This window comes from Giraffa tippelskirchi, chromosome 2 (assembly GCF_054371585.1).
Source record: "Giraffa tippelskirchi isolate mGirTip1 chromosome 2, T2T-mGirTip1v1.2.pri, whole genome shotgun sequence".
Lineage (NCBI taxonomy): Eukaryota > Metazoa > Chordata > Mammalia > Artiodactyla > Giraffidae > Giraffa > Giraffa tippelskirchi.
In genome coordinates, this window is record NC_137276.1 from 9,783,673 (window position 1) to 9,801,108 (window position 17,436).

Below are 17,436 nucleotides of genomic sequence, written 5' to 3' on the forward strand. Positions count from 1 at the left end.
GGAAAGAGTTGGACATGACTGAGCGACTTTCACTCACGACCATGACAACTATCTAGTTCAGAACACTGTCATTACTCCAAAAGGAGGCTTTCTACTTATCGAGCCATCACTCCTACTTCCCTCCACCCCTCACTCCCTGGAAACCACTCATCCGCGTTCTGTCTCTATGGATTTCTTGACATTTTATATTAATGGAGTCCTATAATAGTGGCCTTTTATGCCTGGTTTCTTTCCCTCTGCATGTTTCAAGGTTCATCCATGTGCCAGAATTTCACTCCTTTTGATGGCTGAATGACATTCCATTGTGTGGACAGACCACAGTTTGTTTATCCATTCATCAGCTGATAGAATGATACTTGGATTGTTACCACCTTCTGGCTACTGGCAATAGTGTTGTGAACACTTATGTATGTGTTTCTGTTTGAACACCTGTTTTCAGTTCTTTTGGTATCAACCCAGGATTGGAACAGCTGTGTCACTGGGCAGGGACTTTTCCTTAGACATCTTCTTGAGGTCCTAGGATTCAGCAGTTTCCTTAAGGAAGCAGTCGAGTACTGCATGGATGTAAAACCTCAGGTGTGGTGGCTCAAGGAAACTTACCCAGGACAAGTGCACCATGAGAGACCCATAGGAAAGGGTAAAATTGATTCTAAGCCACACCAGGTACCAGCAAGGTCGTGGAGAGGCAACGGACCACGGAACGGAGGATCTGAGTTCAAGTTTTGTTTTTGCCACAAACTAGTTGTATGACGTTGGGCAAAGTATTTGCTCTTTTCAGCCTCTTGGGCCTCAAAGGTTAAATGGGAATAATGCCAATGATAATGAGGATGAAGGTGAGAATGAACCATGAGGATGAAAATGCTGTTAAAATGATAAAATAAAAGTGTGGGAACTCTGCTTTAGTATAGTGCCTGGAATATGGTGGGTGATTGTGGAGTCTGAATCTAGATACAGCCCTGCTGAAGTGTGAACAGTGGTATCTGACAGTGGGGCTGCAAACACACACACCCCTGCCACTGGCAGAGTCAGCCAGTATAAAGCCTGAGGTCCTCGAGGGTGTGGGACCCCCCCACCTCCCGTGGGAACCCAGTGGTACACCTGTTACCAGGTGTTTCTGTTCCTCACCATTGCCTGCACTCCTGTGAAACTGAGCTACTTACCGGATTCAGCATTTTCATGAAGGATCCTGGAGATTGCACAAAAGAGAAGCACCTGGAAGGTGAAAGAGGTAAATTTTAAATTTTCAAAAAACTTCCAAAGGGTCTCTTCAAAACAATATGGAGGAGATTGGCTCAAAGAATCTTTATTTTGCCACAAAAGGAATGCTGCTGCTGCTGCTGCTGCTGCTAAGTTGCTTAAGTTGTGTCCGACTCTGTGCGACCCCATAGACGGCAGCCCACCAGGCTCTGCCGTCCCTGGGATTCTCCAGGCAAGAATACTGGAGTGGGTTGCCATTTCCTTCTCCAGTGCATGAAAGGGAAAAGTGAAAGTGAAGTCGTTCAGTCGTGTCCGACTCTTCGAGACCCCATGGACTGCACCCTACCAGGCTCCTCCATCCATGGGATTTTCCAGGCAAGAATACTGGAGTGGGATGCCATTGCCTTCTCCCAAAAGGAATGAGTAAGCCTCAAATGTGGGTGAGTGATCAAATCAAGTGAAAATCTAATTTTTGAAGGTACATTGGTAGAAAGATGATTCTCTGCTATTGTGCTGGGAAAGTGGCTCAGATAAAGCAAAACAGGAACTAATCCACAATTTTCCACTCTTTACCCAGGTGAGGGGAACCAGTGGAGACCTATATGTGGACTGATCATGTAATTTGTCATTCAGATCAGGGCACTAAAAGGGGTGATATTAACAGTTACGTCTGGACAGTATATGCTGGCCAGCGCTGTCCTGGAACATTAGATTGGAAATAAAGTGCACAATGGGGGGAAGGATAGTGGGGAAGAGACAGGGAGTTTGGGAAGGTCACGTACACACTGGTGTAATTAAAATGGATAACCAACAAGGACCTACTGTTTAACCCAGGGAGCTCTACTCAATGTTATTTGGCAGCCTGGATGGGAGTGGGGTTGGGGAACACCGGATACATGTATCTGTATGGCTGAGTGCCTTGCTGTTTATCTGAAACTATTACAACACTGCTTGTTAATCAGCAATACAAAATAAAACATCTTTTTAAAAAAGAAATAAAGTGCACAGTGAGTGTAATGTGCTTGAATCATCCCCAAACCACCACCTCCTCCAGCCCAGTCCATGGAAAAACTGTCTTCCACGAAACTGGTCCTTAATGCCAAAAAGGCTGGGGACCGCTGCCTTAAAGGGTTTTGAGGGTCAGTTCCTGAGTCATTCCAATTGGCAGGAGCTACCTGCGATGGTTCCTGAGCTCTCAGACCCCTCCTGCCTCCCAGCCCAGACCCCTCGAAGCCCTCCTCTGCCAGCTGACCACATGGAACCAAGTCCAAGTAGTGCCCATCGCTCAGGATGCCCTCTGTGTCTCCAACACGGATGAAAGTACCAGCGGTACCTGCTGTCCTGAAGCTCCTTGTCCGCCACGGGTGTGCTGACGGGGGAGCTAGCGGAGCGGAGACGCTCTTGTTACATTGGTCTCTGAACGACAGGACAGCTGATGGCCCTTCACCTTCTGGGGCTGAACGTGTGGAGAGCTCATAACACTCGGGGCTCTCTGTTTTCTTCCTGAGGGCAAGGAGCTTTGGCAGGGGAGCCGGCCTTTGGTTTCCTCAGGTCTTTGTGGGCACCATGGCAACATCAAGGAAGGTTCTGAGCACTTCCTGTTCTAGGCTCAGTCCCCTTGCAGGCTGGGGGCTGTGGGAGGGATGGAGTCTTACAGAGACCAACTGGGGTGCCACCGACCTCCACCTCAATTGCCCTCCTTAGGGGTGCAATGTCATTACTGTTTCTATGTAGTGCCAGGCTTCTCACAGTGCCTGGGGGAATGCAATACGTTAAAAAGGGCCACAGTGAGAACCAACCCCCAAATCCTCAGGCCTCATCAGTAACATAAGATTAGATGAGATGGTAACGATGACCCTGTAAGTGAGACAGCAAAAGAGACACAGATGTAAAGAACAGACTTTTGGACTCTGTGGGAGAAGGTGAGGGTGGGATGATTTGAGAGAATAGCATTGAAACATGTGTATTATCATATGTGAAACAGATCGCCAATCCACGTTTGACGCATGAGACAGGGTGCTCAGGGCTGGTGCATTGGGATGACCCTGAGGGATGGGATGGGGAGGGAGGTGGAAGGGGGGTTCAGGATGGGGAACACATGTACACCCATGGCTGATTCATGTCAATGTATGGCAAAACCACTACAATACTGCAAAGTAATTAGCCGCCAATTAAAATAAATAAATTAATTTAAAAAAAAAGATTAGACTAGAAGGGTCTCATATCGCTCCCAGCCTTGACACTCTGGGGAGCTCTAGTATCTAGAAATGCTTAGACAGAAATATTTAAACAAAAATTGGAGCATTTGATATTATTCAAAGCTATGCCTATGACTTACTTTGCTGGTAGATGATGTTTGATCTGCTCTCTCTGAGAACTGTCTAAAAGTTGGGGACAAGGCTGACACCCTTCATTCCAAGGGTCAAGGTGGAATCTCACAGTGTTCTGGGTGCCTTGGTCTGTGAAGCCTGTGAGGCAGGGAGGTGGGACCCTCCTCTTTCACACCCGTGGAGCCTCTCCCATTGAAGTCCTGGACCTCCACCCCAGGGCTCATGGAAACGCCAACAGTAAAAGGGGCCTGGAGTCAGTGCAGCTCCTTAGGGCCTGAGGGTCTTCAAGTAGAGCCTCTTCTAAGTCACATAAATTATAAAGCAAGATAGGAGAGTAGCTAGTCTACCTACTGGTAACTGTGTCCTAGAAACTATAACACCCTCGATAAAGGAGAGGCATCTCTGAAGGTACCTCCCTCTTCACCCTCAGATCTGTGGTTCTACCCCCCTGACACCCACTTCCTGCTGTGCAGTCAGTGACAGAGGAATGTCCGCTGGGGGCTTATCCACTCCTGTATCCCCCCAGAGCCCAGCAGCAAACTTGGCCCGTGGGACATGCTCAACAAACATCTCAGCTTGGATAACTGGATGCACCAGTCCCTACCCAACACTCTGTCTTTGCACATGGATGAGCAGTGTGTGTGTGTGTGTGTCTGTGTGTCTGTGTATGTGTGTCTGTGTGCATTTCTTTGTGGGTCAAGTTTCCATTTCGGCAGAAGTTTGTGTGCAAATAAGCAGATTCACTCCCTCGTTGTGGCTCCCTTTTATCCACCCCAACTTTCCCCAGTCACCTGTCCCTGGAGTGCAGGGCCCCATGTAAGATTTCAGTTTAAGTTTGAAAGATCTAGCAATCCCACCGGCTCCACTATGGGCCACATCCCTGAATCCTTTCAGGTACCACTTCTTAGGGCACAGAAAACAGGCCCTTGGGCGCCCTCTGGTGTCCACTCTAAGAAAGCATCCCAGGGTGGCACACTCGGTCCATTAACAGGACCCCTCTGACCTTGGCTGTGTACATCATTTCCTCCAGTTCTAAGCTCGAGCATCCAAGGCCTTCAGCCTAGCTGAAAGTCCTCTTTACATACATCTCTCCACAAATCTTGGGAGCTGAGTTACCAGGCAAAGTCAAAAACAACAAATACACATAAATGGAAATGGGCCCCAGCGTGTTTCCCTAAGGGCTTCCCTGGTTGCTCAGACAGCCACTGAACAAATGCTTCCCTAAAGCTCCTTTCTGGTAGTGTCCAGTAGCTGGGATGTGGAGTGACCCAGCTCCATGGGCCCAGACAAGTCAGAAATCCCATGACTTCGGTGGTCCCAAGACTTCACTTCAGGGGCTCAGACACCAAACCTCACTGAGCACAGCTCTGAGCTACAATCACATTGTACCAAAATCTCCCGTGCCATAGTGACAGGATTCCAGTGTGATGTCCGTTTTATTCTAGAACACTCCAGGGATAAAGAGCTCACTACCTTCCCAGAGGGCCCCAGATGGTCCATTTCAACCACTCCATCTGGTGACCCATGTGGACAGGCAGTGGAATACACGGGAAGGGACACCTGATTTGGCTCTGGTTCTAGCACTGGCTTCCCCGATGGCTCAGATGGTAAACAATCTGCCTGCTAAGTGGGAGACCTGGGTTCGATCCCTGGGTCAGGAAGATCCCCTGAAGAAGGGAATGGCCACCCACTCCAGTATTCTTGCCTGGAGAATTCCATGGACAGAGGGGCCTGGCAGGCTACAGTCCATGGGATCACAAAGAGTTGGACACGACTGAGTGGCTAACACACATTAGCACTGACTAGCTGTGTGACCCTGGCCATGACTTTTTCATCCCTTGGTGGAAAGTGCTGGCTCACAGCCTCTGGGGCCTGGCAGTTTGGAGCATCTAGGTCTCAGAGCCTGAGTGTTGACTCTAAAGTCTCTGGTTCTGGAAGAATCAGGGCCCTGACAATGTGTGTGCAGTGGAAGGCCGCATGGGTATCGGGATCAGCTGGCTCCCAAGGTATGGGGAGCTGTCTGTGCATCTGGGTTCAGGCCACTGCTGGAGTCCTAAGCTAGCCAGTCCCAAGCCTGCTTACCCTGCTCACCTGGTCCTTCCCTCGGGAACCAAGAAGAAGGCTCTTGTTCACGTTTCCCCCTTTCTCCCTCTGCCTCCTGATTGACGCTAATGCGTCTCCACCTGGTCCTGCTCCCCTCCTCCTGGGAACTTGAACAATGTTTTCAGTGGCAACGGTCTCCTGATCTGTTGGCCTCATCCTCCCTGAATAATAATAAAAGCTACATTTTAAAGAATCCACCCGGTCCTGGGGCTTCAGGGAGGGCTCCTTGGAAGAAGTGACATTAAGGATGAGCCTCAAGGGGGTAGGAATTAGCTGAGAGATACAATGATGATGCAAGTGTGTCACAGGTGGAGGGAACAGCACCTGCTGGACTGGAGTGGAGGAGAATGTCCATGTAGTCTGACTGCGGGAAAGGGTGGGAACAGGGACTCGGACGTCAGAAAGGGAGCAGGGTCCAGGTCTCCCAGGGCTTGGAGGGGCCGACGAGTCTGGGTTTTGTCTAGTCCTACCACTTTTGATCTCCAGGTTGTCTTCCCCAGCTCCTAATAAACCCAAGGGCTTCCCAGTGGCTCAGTCATAAAGAATTCACCTGCAATGCAGGAGACGCGAGTCCAAAGCCTGGGCGGGGAAGATCCTCTGGAGAAGGGGATGGCTAGCCACTCCAGTATTCTTGCCTGGGAAATCCCATGGACAGAGAAGCCTGGTGAGCTACAGTCCATGGGGTCACTAAAGATCGGATACGACTCAGGGACTAGACAACAAACTGTCCAAAGGACCGACTTGTGAACTCTCCAGATTCTGCCATTGCTGTTCCAGGGAGCCCAGAGGCCTGGTTGGGTGCCACCAGCCTGGGGAGGCGCCATGGGTCCACCGACTGCAGAGGGAAGCACACAAGAGGCCAGAAGAGCAAAGCCACTCAGGTCAGCCCAACAGTGCGCACGTGGGGCAGCCCCGCTGCCCTTCCCACCCATTGAAATAAACGAGCAGGCTTTTCACCGTCTGTAAAAAACAACAATGGAGCCAGCCCTGACTCAAGGTAGAGCCACCAATCAGACGAATTAAAGAATGGACGGGAGGAGCACGGTAAGCATCAGAGAGCATCCCCTATGCCCCTGTGCCTTCTCTTCCCGCCACTTCCTGTTACCCTGGGGAAAGCAAAGGACTTTGCAGTCACTGAGGATCCGGCATTCAGTCTCCTGGCTGAGTGATTCAGTCAAGTCCCCGGGGGTTTTTTAACCTCTCTGAGCCTCTGTTTCCTTCTTGTAAAATGGTAATAAAAATAGTTCTCACACACCAGAATATTTCGAGGGTGAAATAAGCTAGAGAACGCTTACCTCGAGGGTGCCCCGTGCGTGCGTACGTGTCAACATCCTTCCGCCTGCCCAGTGCCCTGCACATGCGCACACCTCCACCCCGGCTGCGCGGGGACACCCGCCTTGTCCTGCTCAATTTTTCAAATGCAACGTTCTGGAAAGCACAGAGGCTTTGCTGAGAAACCTCGGCATCCCACAAGGGCCAAGGAGTTCGTTAAAGGAGCTGGTCAGGGAGTCGGGCAGCCCTGTCTGGGTCAGTCACCTCCAATGCAGAGCAAAGTCCTGCTTCCCCGAGCCTTCCCCCAGATTCACCCGTTCCTACCTGCCGCTTCTTTCTGCTTCTTTCTTTCCGACTCAGAAGCCTGGAGTGGGGAGGGGAGTCGGCAGGGGGTGCTTCCTGGCATGACCTCAGGCCCCTCAGATCTCACATCTAAGGGGCTAGTGCCCAGAAACGTGCCCCCTCCACTGCCAGTGACGCCTCCCTCTTTTCTCTCCATGCCCCATCCTCAGAAGGCAGTTTTAGTATCTCCCTAAAGTCATCTATGAGAGCCCCAAATGAGCTCTCAGAAAAGAAAAATGATGCGAGAAGCTCAAGCTGTCCACTGACTTGGCAAATTGAAGTTCTAAAAGATGCTGAGATCTCAAAGGTTGCAATGCCAGGAGGTCAGATGCCGGCTTCTCCTGTTCCTCCAGCAAAGCCAAGTAACTTAAATCGTCCTCAGCAGCCACCACCTGGGTGAACATTTGCAATCATAGGTAGCATTATATGAGGCTTCCCAGGTGGTGCTAGTGGTCAAGAACCCCCCTGCCAATGCAGGAGATGCAGGTTCGATCCCTGGGTCGGGAAGATCCCCTGGAGAAGGGCACAGCAACCCCCTCCAGTATTCTTGAGCCTGAAGAATCCCATGGACAGAGGAGCCTGGCGGGCCATAGTCCATAGGGTTGCAAAGAGCTGGACACGACTAAAGCAACTTGGGACATGCATGTGGCATTATTACACTGAGTGTAGGAAAAAAGTGGCTGATCCCAACCCACAGGGGTCCCCGAGGCCAGGCACTCTGCACAGTGGCCCCGTGGGCAGGTATAGTGAGGTGGCTAAGCTGGAGGGTAGCCTTGGACTTCCGGCCTCCAGAACTGTGAGAGGATAAACTTCTGTTGTTTGAGCTGTGAAGTGATTTGCGAGAGCCATCCAGGGAGACTGGACACCTTCCCTACCCCTTTCCCCCCCATATATACCAACCCTCCAACCTGGGGTCCCTGGGATGGTCAGGAGTAATTACAGAATCTAACCACCGATATCCCTTGTTTAATCTCCAAAGTGGCCTAATTATCTGTCACCCGTGGTGCATTGCCCACCTTTTCCTATTCCCCTGGACAGGACTGGACATTTCAGGGTTGATCTGCACAGACTAAAGGAATGAGCAGGAAAAGTGACAGCCTGCTGCTTCTTTGAGCCAATAAAGGGAAATAGATTTTGCCCCCTAAAGTCAAAGAGAATTTTTAAAAACAAAGTCCAAGCTAATCTAATACACTCACGTAATTATTTAAGTAGCAAGTCAATATTCCTCAGTTGCTCCACCTTACAAACACAGCCATGATAACAAAGGAAACGTTATTTAAATCTGTGGCCAAAAAAGTGAGCCCAGATAAAGAGAGTGAAAGGCTAAATCTGATATGATTTAACAAAGGTGAGAAAAGACCCAACCGTTCCCAGAAAATAAATCATAACCACACTTATTGCCAAGATCCAAAGAAAAAAATTTATTTACAATAGAGAATTTTATTTGAAACATGCATTTTTCTTTTTTTTTTTAAACAAATCAGCAAATGCAGATTAAGTTTACACTCCTTAAGGCAAGAGTCCCTTTGCAAGCTGTACATGATCATATTAAATCCAAAAGCCGCTCACCCTGGAAACTCATGTACAAAGGGCAAGGCCAAGGTCAGCGATTTGTCTTTTATTAGAGAATCAGACAATCTCCCTGATACAGGAACTCTGAGGTCAACTTGCTATGAATTATACTAGGAAAATGCAAACCAATAGCAAGAAATTCTGATAGTCTCCTTAGTACTACATACAATCAAATCAACTTTATTTAGAAAGGAAATACAGTAGTGCATACGAAAAAGTGAAAACAGAACCTGTCCACATAACCAGAGGGACAGCAGTGTGCCGACGCTCATATTGCACGCAACGGTCAAGTCCAAACATTTGGTTCAGAGTTAGCTTTTCCCCATTTTGGCAATCAGTTCATCACAAATCTTGGTGAGTTCTTCTATCTCTTTATTCTGCAAGTGAAGACAAAAAAAGAGGTTGCTGAAATCTCCTGGTTGTTGGAAATCAGAATGATCACTGGGCTTTTTAGTGTCCTCCGGGCTGATTGGTCCCCCTGAGGATATCTAAAGCAGCAAACGACATGACCTGGAGCCAAATAATCTGTGCATCCCAGCTCTAGCTGTGTGACCTTGGGCAAGTTACACAACCTCTCTGAGCCTCGAGTTTCCTTATCCCCAAAGTGTGGATGATAACATCCGTCTCCCTCAGAATTAAGTGATGTAGGAAATGTCATGCTCCCCAGCACAGTGACCAGCAGAGTAATGGATTAACTAGCATTCATCGTCTTCCACTTATTGCCTCCAAGGATGTGGGCACCAAAGGGTGGTCTGCGGTGAGCTCTTTGGTGGGTTTTTTTGAGAAATGCCACCAGAGGGGTTAAGCAATTCTACTTGAATGGGACTCCTAGCATTATTCAGAGGATAATAGCGAGGTGGTGCTGCGGATACAGGGCGTGTAGAGAGGGGTGAGGGCAGACACAGGAGCCAACCACGTGTTCATCTCACACCAGAGATCTTCAACACTGTCCGTTCTCCAGCAACGGGCATCCAACAGGGTGGCACCTCCACCCGGACGGTGGTGGCTTTGCTCTCAGATGGACTATATGCCATGGCTTGATGCCGCTCCGGCTCAGCAGCCAGTCTTGACGGGTCCTCACCAACGGGGCGAGATCTTTCCATATCCCCGGAATATGGTGCGCCCAGCTTTCCCTTGAGGTCCCCGTGGAAGGCGAGTCTTAAGTCACAAGGCTGTGCTCTGAGGCTGCACTGAGGCCCTTCTCTAGAAAGCTCTGGGCCTCCTAAGACACGGTCTAGCCCAGAGCCACGTGCCCTGGGTACCCAGGCTGGGCTCCAGGTGCCACTCATTGCTGAGCTGGTGGTCCGGAGGAATCCGGCCTCCTTAGCAGAGGAGGTTCAGTTCTGGTTGCGGCTGCAGATTCAGTCCTGCCTCCAGTCCCCACAGGGAGACAGCTCCGCCAGGAATATCACCTCGGCCCACCTCCCGCCTAAAGTCCTGGGCTCTGGGAAGCACTGAAATGCCTGTTGGGGGATGGATTCTGCATGGGATGCAGGACAAGCCACTAATCCTGGAATTCCTATTATCGCCATGGCTACCGCTGCTTGGGCTGCTCGCAGTGATGTTTCATCTTACTGGAGCACTTGTAGCACATGCCGCTCACTGTGCAAACCCAGCCCAGGCCCTGGATTGCACTCCGCTCTCATCATAATCTCTTAACAGAAGCCATTATTATCCCCCTACTTTTCAGTGAGGAAACTGAGGCTCAGAGAAGTGAAGCATTGTGCCTAAGGTCACACAGTTGGTCAGACATAGCAAACCTGAAACACAAATTCCATTCAGCCTGGTTCCTATACAGCTTGGCTATTTCACGTGTTAGGCACAACGCCCAGCGACTGATGACACAGGGACACGAGCAGACCCACTAGCTCTGGATTCTTGGAGGTTCTCCAAGCTCTATCCTGGCACCGTCCGCCACCAGCCAGGAACCTGCCCTATTATGGAGCTCAGCTCACCACGCAGAAGTCCCAGGTTCTTTATCAAGTCCTAACTGGGCAAAATGCCCAATGCCTTCACCTAAGAGCTGCCCAGGGTGGGGGGTGGGGGGCATAATGCTTCTGAATCTCTTGAAAACAGAGACCATCCCCTCCATATCACTTGGAGCCCTTTAGGGAAGAACTCATGTGGTTGACCCATTTCTCCTGAGTCTTAGTTTAAGACAAAATTATGTTTGCGGATACATTTGTATTTTTTTCTGTTATCCAAACCGGTGCAGTCTACTTGCTTTCTTCCTTGTCTTCTAGTTTGCCAGAAAACCTAACATGCATCTATTGTCTTTTTTGCAACTATAATCATCTGAACAGGCCAGGTACCTTGAAAGCATCTCTCCTGACTCTGGTTTTAGCTCTATTAGCTCTATTTAGCTCTATTGTATTTAGCTCTATGGTTCTAGCTAACATCATGATGCGATTTAAACACCATCATACCCTGATGGAAACAGGAGGGAACAACTTCACACCTTCAAGATCTTCCAGTTTAGTCCCCCATCATTACAAACCTAGAAACCATGGTGATGTGCTGGGCCTGCCGAGGGGCAGGATGGACGGCAGGGAGGTGTGGGGACCTGAATCCCGAGCTCTTTCCCCGAGACCGTGTAGGGGATGTGAGAGGTGGTAGATACCCTGCCCGCCTTTGCCCACTGCAGAGGTTAGTACTGCTTGGCCCAGAAACCCTGGGGCCCAGACAGCCACACTGGAAGCCAGCTGGGTGCTTTGAGGGGAGCAGAAGCCATTTGGGAGACAAACTGGACTCCTGATGCCACCTGCCTTTAAAGTACCCCCACCAATGCCCATCAAGACCCCAGTGCATGAGAAGCGCTGTTACCCCCAGCCATGGGGCCCTCGATGACCATCCTGGGGCTCAGTAAATCAACCAGAATGGGGGTGCATGTCTGGAAACCCAGGGAGGGAGGCTGCCTGGCGCACACTCACTCAGAATCAGCCTCACGGCTCTCCTGGGTGGGAGGGCCTTCTCTGTAGGACACTCAGGGAGTCGGTGTGTAAGGTGATCCAAGCCCTTGACTGGACATCAGGACATCTGGGTGCAAGCTGAGAAACCTCAGGAGTATCTCCCTCTAATCCGTGGAAGTAGGAGGGCACCTGGGGGCCCTTCTGACCCTGGCACTGCCCATGTTCTGCAGGTGTCTCTGCCCAGGGTGTTGCCTGGTGGGCACCATCCTGATCGCTGGGTGCAGGGGTTAAAGCACTATGCCTGGCACACCGTAGTTGCTGAGCAGACCTCTGACAGATGAGTGAATATTGAAAAGGAATGGAAAATGACAATTCCAGGAAAGGCAGAAAGAGAGCCAGTCTCAGGGCTACATTAAGCTGGATTTTCCAGAGGGAGAGCAAGGCCACGCCCGTGAAGCATGAACTGCCCCAGGAGTGCCTGACATGTGGCCCAGAGTGAGAAGCCCAGCTCTGTGTATCTGATCCTCTGGCCAGCCCCGCCCGCTTGGAGGCAGCGACCTCAGCCTGTTACCTTCTGCTCCAGCGTTCTTTCCAGAGCGTCCACTCGCAGCTGTTCCTTCCGTAGGCTGGCCTGGTAGGCAGCCTGTTCCTGCTGGGCCTTGCCCCGGACTTGGGCAATCTCGGCGTTGGCCCTGCAGGAACGGATTGGGGATGGGCTTCAGAGATGATCACTCTTCCCTGGAGATGCCTCCCACCCTCTCCCTCCCCAATCTGGGCACCGTGTGCTTGCTCAGTCACTTCATTTGTGTCCGACTCTGCGACCCCACGGACTGTAGGCCCCCAGGCTCCTCTGCCCATGGGATTCTCCAGGCAAGAATACTGGAGTGGGTGGCCATGCCCTCCTCCAGGGGATCTTCCCCACCCAGGGATCGAAGCTGCGTCTCTTATGTCTCCTGCACTGGCAGGTGGGTTCTTTATCACTAGCGTCACCCAGGAAGCACTTCAAATCTGGGCAAGGGGAATCAACCATCTGGCTCCAGCTCCCTCCAATGGGGTCCTGAGCACAGGAGTCCACAAGAACCCCCCATCCCTGTGATGCTGAGGTGCTTCCAGTGGGTACCCTGGAAACTGTAACACACATCCCTCACTTATCAAGATGGATGCTGATGGAGAGTGCATTATCTTAAACTGTACTGAAAAATGCAGCTGGATTATCCACTCAGCTTTGGGACTGGGCTTGGGAATTATCCATTATCCCAAGGCGATGGCAGGGGTGCCAGGAAGCTCCTAGCCGGCCTCAGCCGGGGCTGGCTACTGAGGGGCCCTGGGGAGCATACTCCAGGCGGCCTTACCTGTCCAGCTTCTCCTCCGCATGGACCTTCAGCGCCTGGTACCTCTGTTCCTCCTTCTTTACTCGAGACAGGTACTCTTGTGCACACTTCTTCAGCACCTCTTCATTCTGACAACGACAGAGCATGGGGGTCAAGCCCACAGAAGAAAATCCAAGGAGGGCTGGGGACCCCAAGGTGGGTGTAACCCCTGACCACCGAGTCCTACCCCCCAACCCCTCGCCCTCCCTCCCTGCGAATGCCAACACACCTTGCGGAAGCCCTCCAGGACCTCCTTCATCTTCTCGTATCTCCTGAAGAGATCGGCCAGAGATTTCTCCACGGAGTTCAGGTCGGCCAGGGCTTGCTCCTTCTCCAGGACCAGCTGCTGGACGGTCTGGTGGGAGACCGACTTCTCCCTCTGTTCATCCTCTGGTGGGAGACACAAGGAACACAACGATGGAGCCCATGGCTTCTGGACCCGGTCTCAGGGGCCAGCAGAGGCCTCGGGGGCAGCTCAAGTCTGACCTGTGGGCCATCTCGGACCTCGGCTTTCGGCTGAGACAGACCCGCTCCCTCGAGCCCCCCCAGACTCCGCCTCTAAAGGGACAAAATCCATGGCTCCAGCATCCCAGACCTGGGCCTGTGCCACATTAGATGGGATGGAAATGAACCAGTATCCTTTAACCTGATCATTGCAGCCCCTTAAACTACCCTGGAGACCCTGCTGATTCCATTTGGTTGTTGATAGCATAAGGACCAATCCATAAGGTAAAAAAGAAAACACCACTCCTGAATTTGGTGTTGAGCCAGAATAAAATGTGCTGTAGATTGAGCTGTGAGGGAAGGAATCCCCCTCCTTAAGTGTGATGAAGCTAAAGAGATGGGCATGGGAAAAGAAAAAGGCTTCTTCATCCTTAAAACATCCCACGAACCCAAAGCCCACGTAACTGTGGCCCTGAAATCCTGCTCCACACAAAAACGGACATTCCTTTTGATACGGTGGGTATCTTCTTTAACTCCCAGGAAAATGCAGCCATTTCTGTCGGACTGACTTTCTCAGTTATGCACAAAACAATTAAATTCTGGCCCAGTGTGGAGTGGCTGATCCTGGTGGCATGCTCTGTACACCAGTCTGTCATTGGTCTGCGTGGGCAAGGAACTGCTTGCTCTGATCGGTCTGGAACTTTGCTGGCAGCTGAGAGTCAGTGGAGGGGAGCACCCCTGCTTGGAGCTCCTGTCCGTCCTCAGGTCACCTGGGGGGACCCCTGGGCTGGAGGATGGACAGCAGCCGTCAGCGATGACACCACCATGGCAGAGCAGCGGCCCGTGTGTACTGGGCTCCTGCACGTGTCAGGCGCTGGGCTGACCATCCTCTTGACTCAGTTCCCCTCAGCCAGCACCTGGCAGTTGGGCTGAGCTTCCAGAAGTCCAAACCGGGTCAACCCCTCCTCCCAGGGGCCCGCCTCTGCACTGGAATAAACCCCCACCCCACATGCTCTCTGCTCTCAGCACTGCTATGCCTCCACTGGGAAAGCGGACCTGGAGCCCCCCATGACCCCACCTAGCTCAGAGACACCTTTCCTGAGCCCACTTGGGCAACACTTTGTCTCCATGCCCAGCATGGGTTTCCCTGGTGGCTCCATGATAAAGAATCCACCTGCCAATGCAGAAGCCGCAGGTTCGATCCCTGGGTCAGGAAGATCCCCTGGAGTAGGAAATGGCAACCCACTCCAGTATTCTTTTCTGGGAAATCCCATGGACAGAGGAGCCTGGCAGGCTACATACAGTCCCTAGGGTCGCAAAAGAGTGGGGCACGATTGAGCGACTGAGCACCCAGCACCACGCCCAGCAGTGACTGCTCCTTATTGTTACACCAGACGTGTAGGTGTACACGTGTTTGTGTAGAGAATGCACACTCCACGAGGGCAGGGTCCTGTGAGTCTGTTCTGTTCATGGCTCTGTCCCAGGTCCAGAAGAGGGCCCGACTCACAGGACTCCGCAACACATGCCTGTTGTCGTGCAGTGAATGAATGAGCTGGGCGGCCCTGAGGCTGAACTCCAATCTCCCGCACAGGAGAAGCTGAGTCCCTTGTTCACTGAGGATTGAGTACTACATACAATCAAATCAACTGAGTTCACTGAGCACTGGCAACAGAGCCAGACCCAGGCCCAGGGCTGTGCTCACAACTGCATCTCTACTTGGGCCTCTTACTAACGCGACTGGAAGGATCAGTTCAGTTCAGTTCAGTCACTCAGTCGTGTCCGACTCTTCGCGACCCCATGGACCACAGCACGCCAGACCTCCCTATCCATCACCAACTCCCAGAGTCTACTCAAACTCATCTCCATTTAGTTGGTGATGCCATCCAACCATCTCACCCTCTGTCGCCCCTTTCTCCTCCTGCCTTCAATCTTTCCCAGCATCAGGTTCTTTTCAATGAGTCAGCCCTTCGCATCAGGTGGCCAAAGTACTGGCGTTTCAGCTTCAACATCAGTCCTTCCAATGGAAGGATGGAGCTCCCTTAAAAGTGGGGAGATGTTGCTTTGGGTTCTTTCCCCTTAGATTCTCGATAGATGGGCACCTTTCTGTATCCCAACGTCAGGCGTTTCTCTGTCTGTGTGTGAACAGGAGTGAAGAGCACAAAACAGGGGCCACATTGTGGTTTCGGCTCCAGCCCTGACCGTAAACTTGCTCAAAGTCCTCACTTGAGGTCCCAGAGCCTCAGTTCCATGATGAGAGGCTTTGCACATGTGAGCGTGCACCCTGATCAGCTGGGAGCTTGTTGAAACGCAGGAGATTGAGCCCACCAGGCGGGGTCTGATTCAGTCACTCTGCGGTGCGACCGAGGATCTGAGTATGTGACAAGGTCCCCAGCGATGCTGAGACAGCTGGTCCAGGGACCATGTCTGGAGAACCACAGGCCAGGAAGATCCCAGAGGTCCTGCCTCTTAGAGCTCCTGCTTCCAGGGCAGAGGTGAAGACCCAGGAGCCAGAGTCTGACAGCCCACATCCCAGTCCTGGCTCTGATAATTCCTGGCAGTGTGACCTTGGGCAGAGTTTTTCAGCTCTGTCCTCCACATCTGGAACACGGGATGAGAAGATATATCTTATGGCATTTGGGGAAGATTAAATATAAAGCCCTCAACATATAGTATGAACTCAGTATCAGCGATCCTTTATCAACAACATCACTATCTCCCTGAATTGCTGTGATGTCAAGTTGCAGAGACCCTCGAAGGAGGAGCTTTTGAACATATAGTGAGACCAGAACAACTGACAATCTGCTTGCTACATGTAGACTCCTAAAAGAAAGGGCGCTTCAAAGTTCCACCAGTAACCAAATGCTTGTTTTTATTCTTTGAATTTTAGCTGCTTCCTTAGTTCTCAGCAAGCTGTATAATACACATTCTGGGCTGGTTTCAGGCCATGTATACATTTCACTTGGCTTGGTAAAGGAGTCATTTATCAAACGGAATCCATCTGATTTCCTGGATCTGAGATTAGACTGCTTCAGGCTTCCTTTCCTCCCCCCCATAACCCTTGTAAAAATAGAATTTCCCTGTTCCCAGGAGACCAAAAAGGAGAGAATGCTTCACACATCTTTTTTTGTAAATGACAAATGCTGCTAGGTTCTTCAAATCAGGAAATCAGCTCAAAACCCAAGATGTTCTAGACACAACAGTAAAACAATGGCCCTGGAGATTTTTTGGCTTTTTCAGGCAAAACACTATAAAACCTTGTGGGGAATGCAGCCAAAACACAAAAGCAAAAGTAACAAAAATAGAAAAACAAACAAATAAGGGTTGCAATGGGCGGGTGTCAAATTAAGTGAAAAAGCATTTACTTACCAGGCTTGCCTGTTTGTTTTGCAAGCAAAGGGCAAGAAGCAACAGAAAATGGAAGCAAAACAGATAATCAGGGCAGTTGTTAGGAAAGCAGGAAAAAAAAAAATCAATCGCAACAACCTGGAATGCAGAAAGCACAGAAATCCCTTTTTGTTCTGGATTCTGAACAGTCGATATTTGAACTTAATAAAATATAGTCTCTTTAGTATCATATGATGAGAATGAGCAGTGATGGCAGGACAGATGTTACACTGACATAGAGCATTTGTAAAGGTTAAATGGAAGCCAGGGAGCCAGGCGGGAACCAGGAAAGGCTAGTGCAGGTGGAGTGGAAGCTGGTTTTAACCTCAGAATGCTGTCACATTTATTCCGGGTCCTGAACTGCCCAGCTCTCTGGGTCTAAGTTTGCCCTTCCGTGAGGGATGCTGGGTGGGTGAGTGGGAACGAGAAGAGAGAGACAGGCTCCAGATGAGAAACATGGGTGGGTTTCCTGCTCAGAAAGAAGGCAGGTCCTGCCCACGGCTACAGTGAGTC

At 50.9% G+C, this 17,436-nt stretch overlaps 2 protein-coding genes across 41 annotated transcripts in view; both read right to left on the minus strand.

Moving 5' to 3' along the window:
• BTBD16 (BTB domain containing 16) overlaps positions 1-4,940 on the minus strand; it is an 85,974-nt gene extending 81,034 nt beyond the window's left edge. For 16 of the 20 annotated variants that reach the window (XM_081534415.1, XM_081534509.1, XM_081534466.1 and 13 more), the window contains exons 1-2: positions 2,531-2,774; positions 1,161-1,212 (exon numbers count right to left, since the gene is read on the minus strand). In XM_081534415.1, coding sequence (XP_081390541.1) covers positions 1,161-1,178 — 18 coding nt within the window. In that variant the 5' untranslated portion in view covers positions 1,179-1,212; positions 2,531-2,774. Of the gene's footprint in view, positions 1-1,160; positions 1,252-2,509; positions 2,775-3,535; positions 3,666-4,530 lie in introns of those variants that run through there. The other 4 variants (XM_081534431.1, XM_081534424.1, XM_081534363.1 and 1 more) reach the window with 3 other exon arrangements.
• Positions 4,941-8,641: 3,701 nt separating this feature from the next.
• TACC2 (transforming acidic coiled-coil containing protein 2) overlaps positions 8,642-17,436 on the minus strand; it is a 228,785-nt gene continuing 219,990 nt past the window's right edge. For all 21 annotated transcript variants that reach the window (XM_081534294.1, XM_081534239.1, XM_081534324.1 and 18 more), the window contains 4 exons: positions 13,325-13,485; positions 13,078-13,184; positions 12,297-12,417; positions 8,642-9,193 (listed from right to left, as the gene is read on the minus strand). In XM_081534294.1, the coding sequence (XP_081390420.1) occupies positions 9,128-9,193; positions 12,297-12,417; positions 13,078-13,184; positions 13,325-13,485 (455 nt within the window). In that variant the 3' untranslated portion in view covers positions 8,642-9,127. The remainder of the gene's footprint in view (positions 9,194-12,296; positions 12,418-13,077; positions 13,185-13,324; positions 13,486-17,436) is intronic.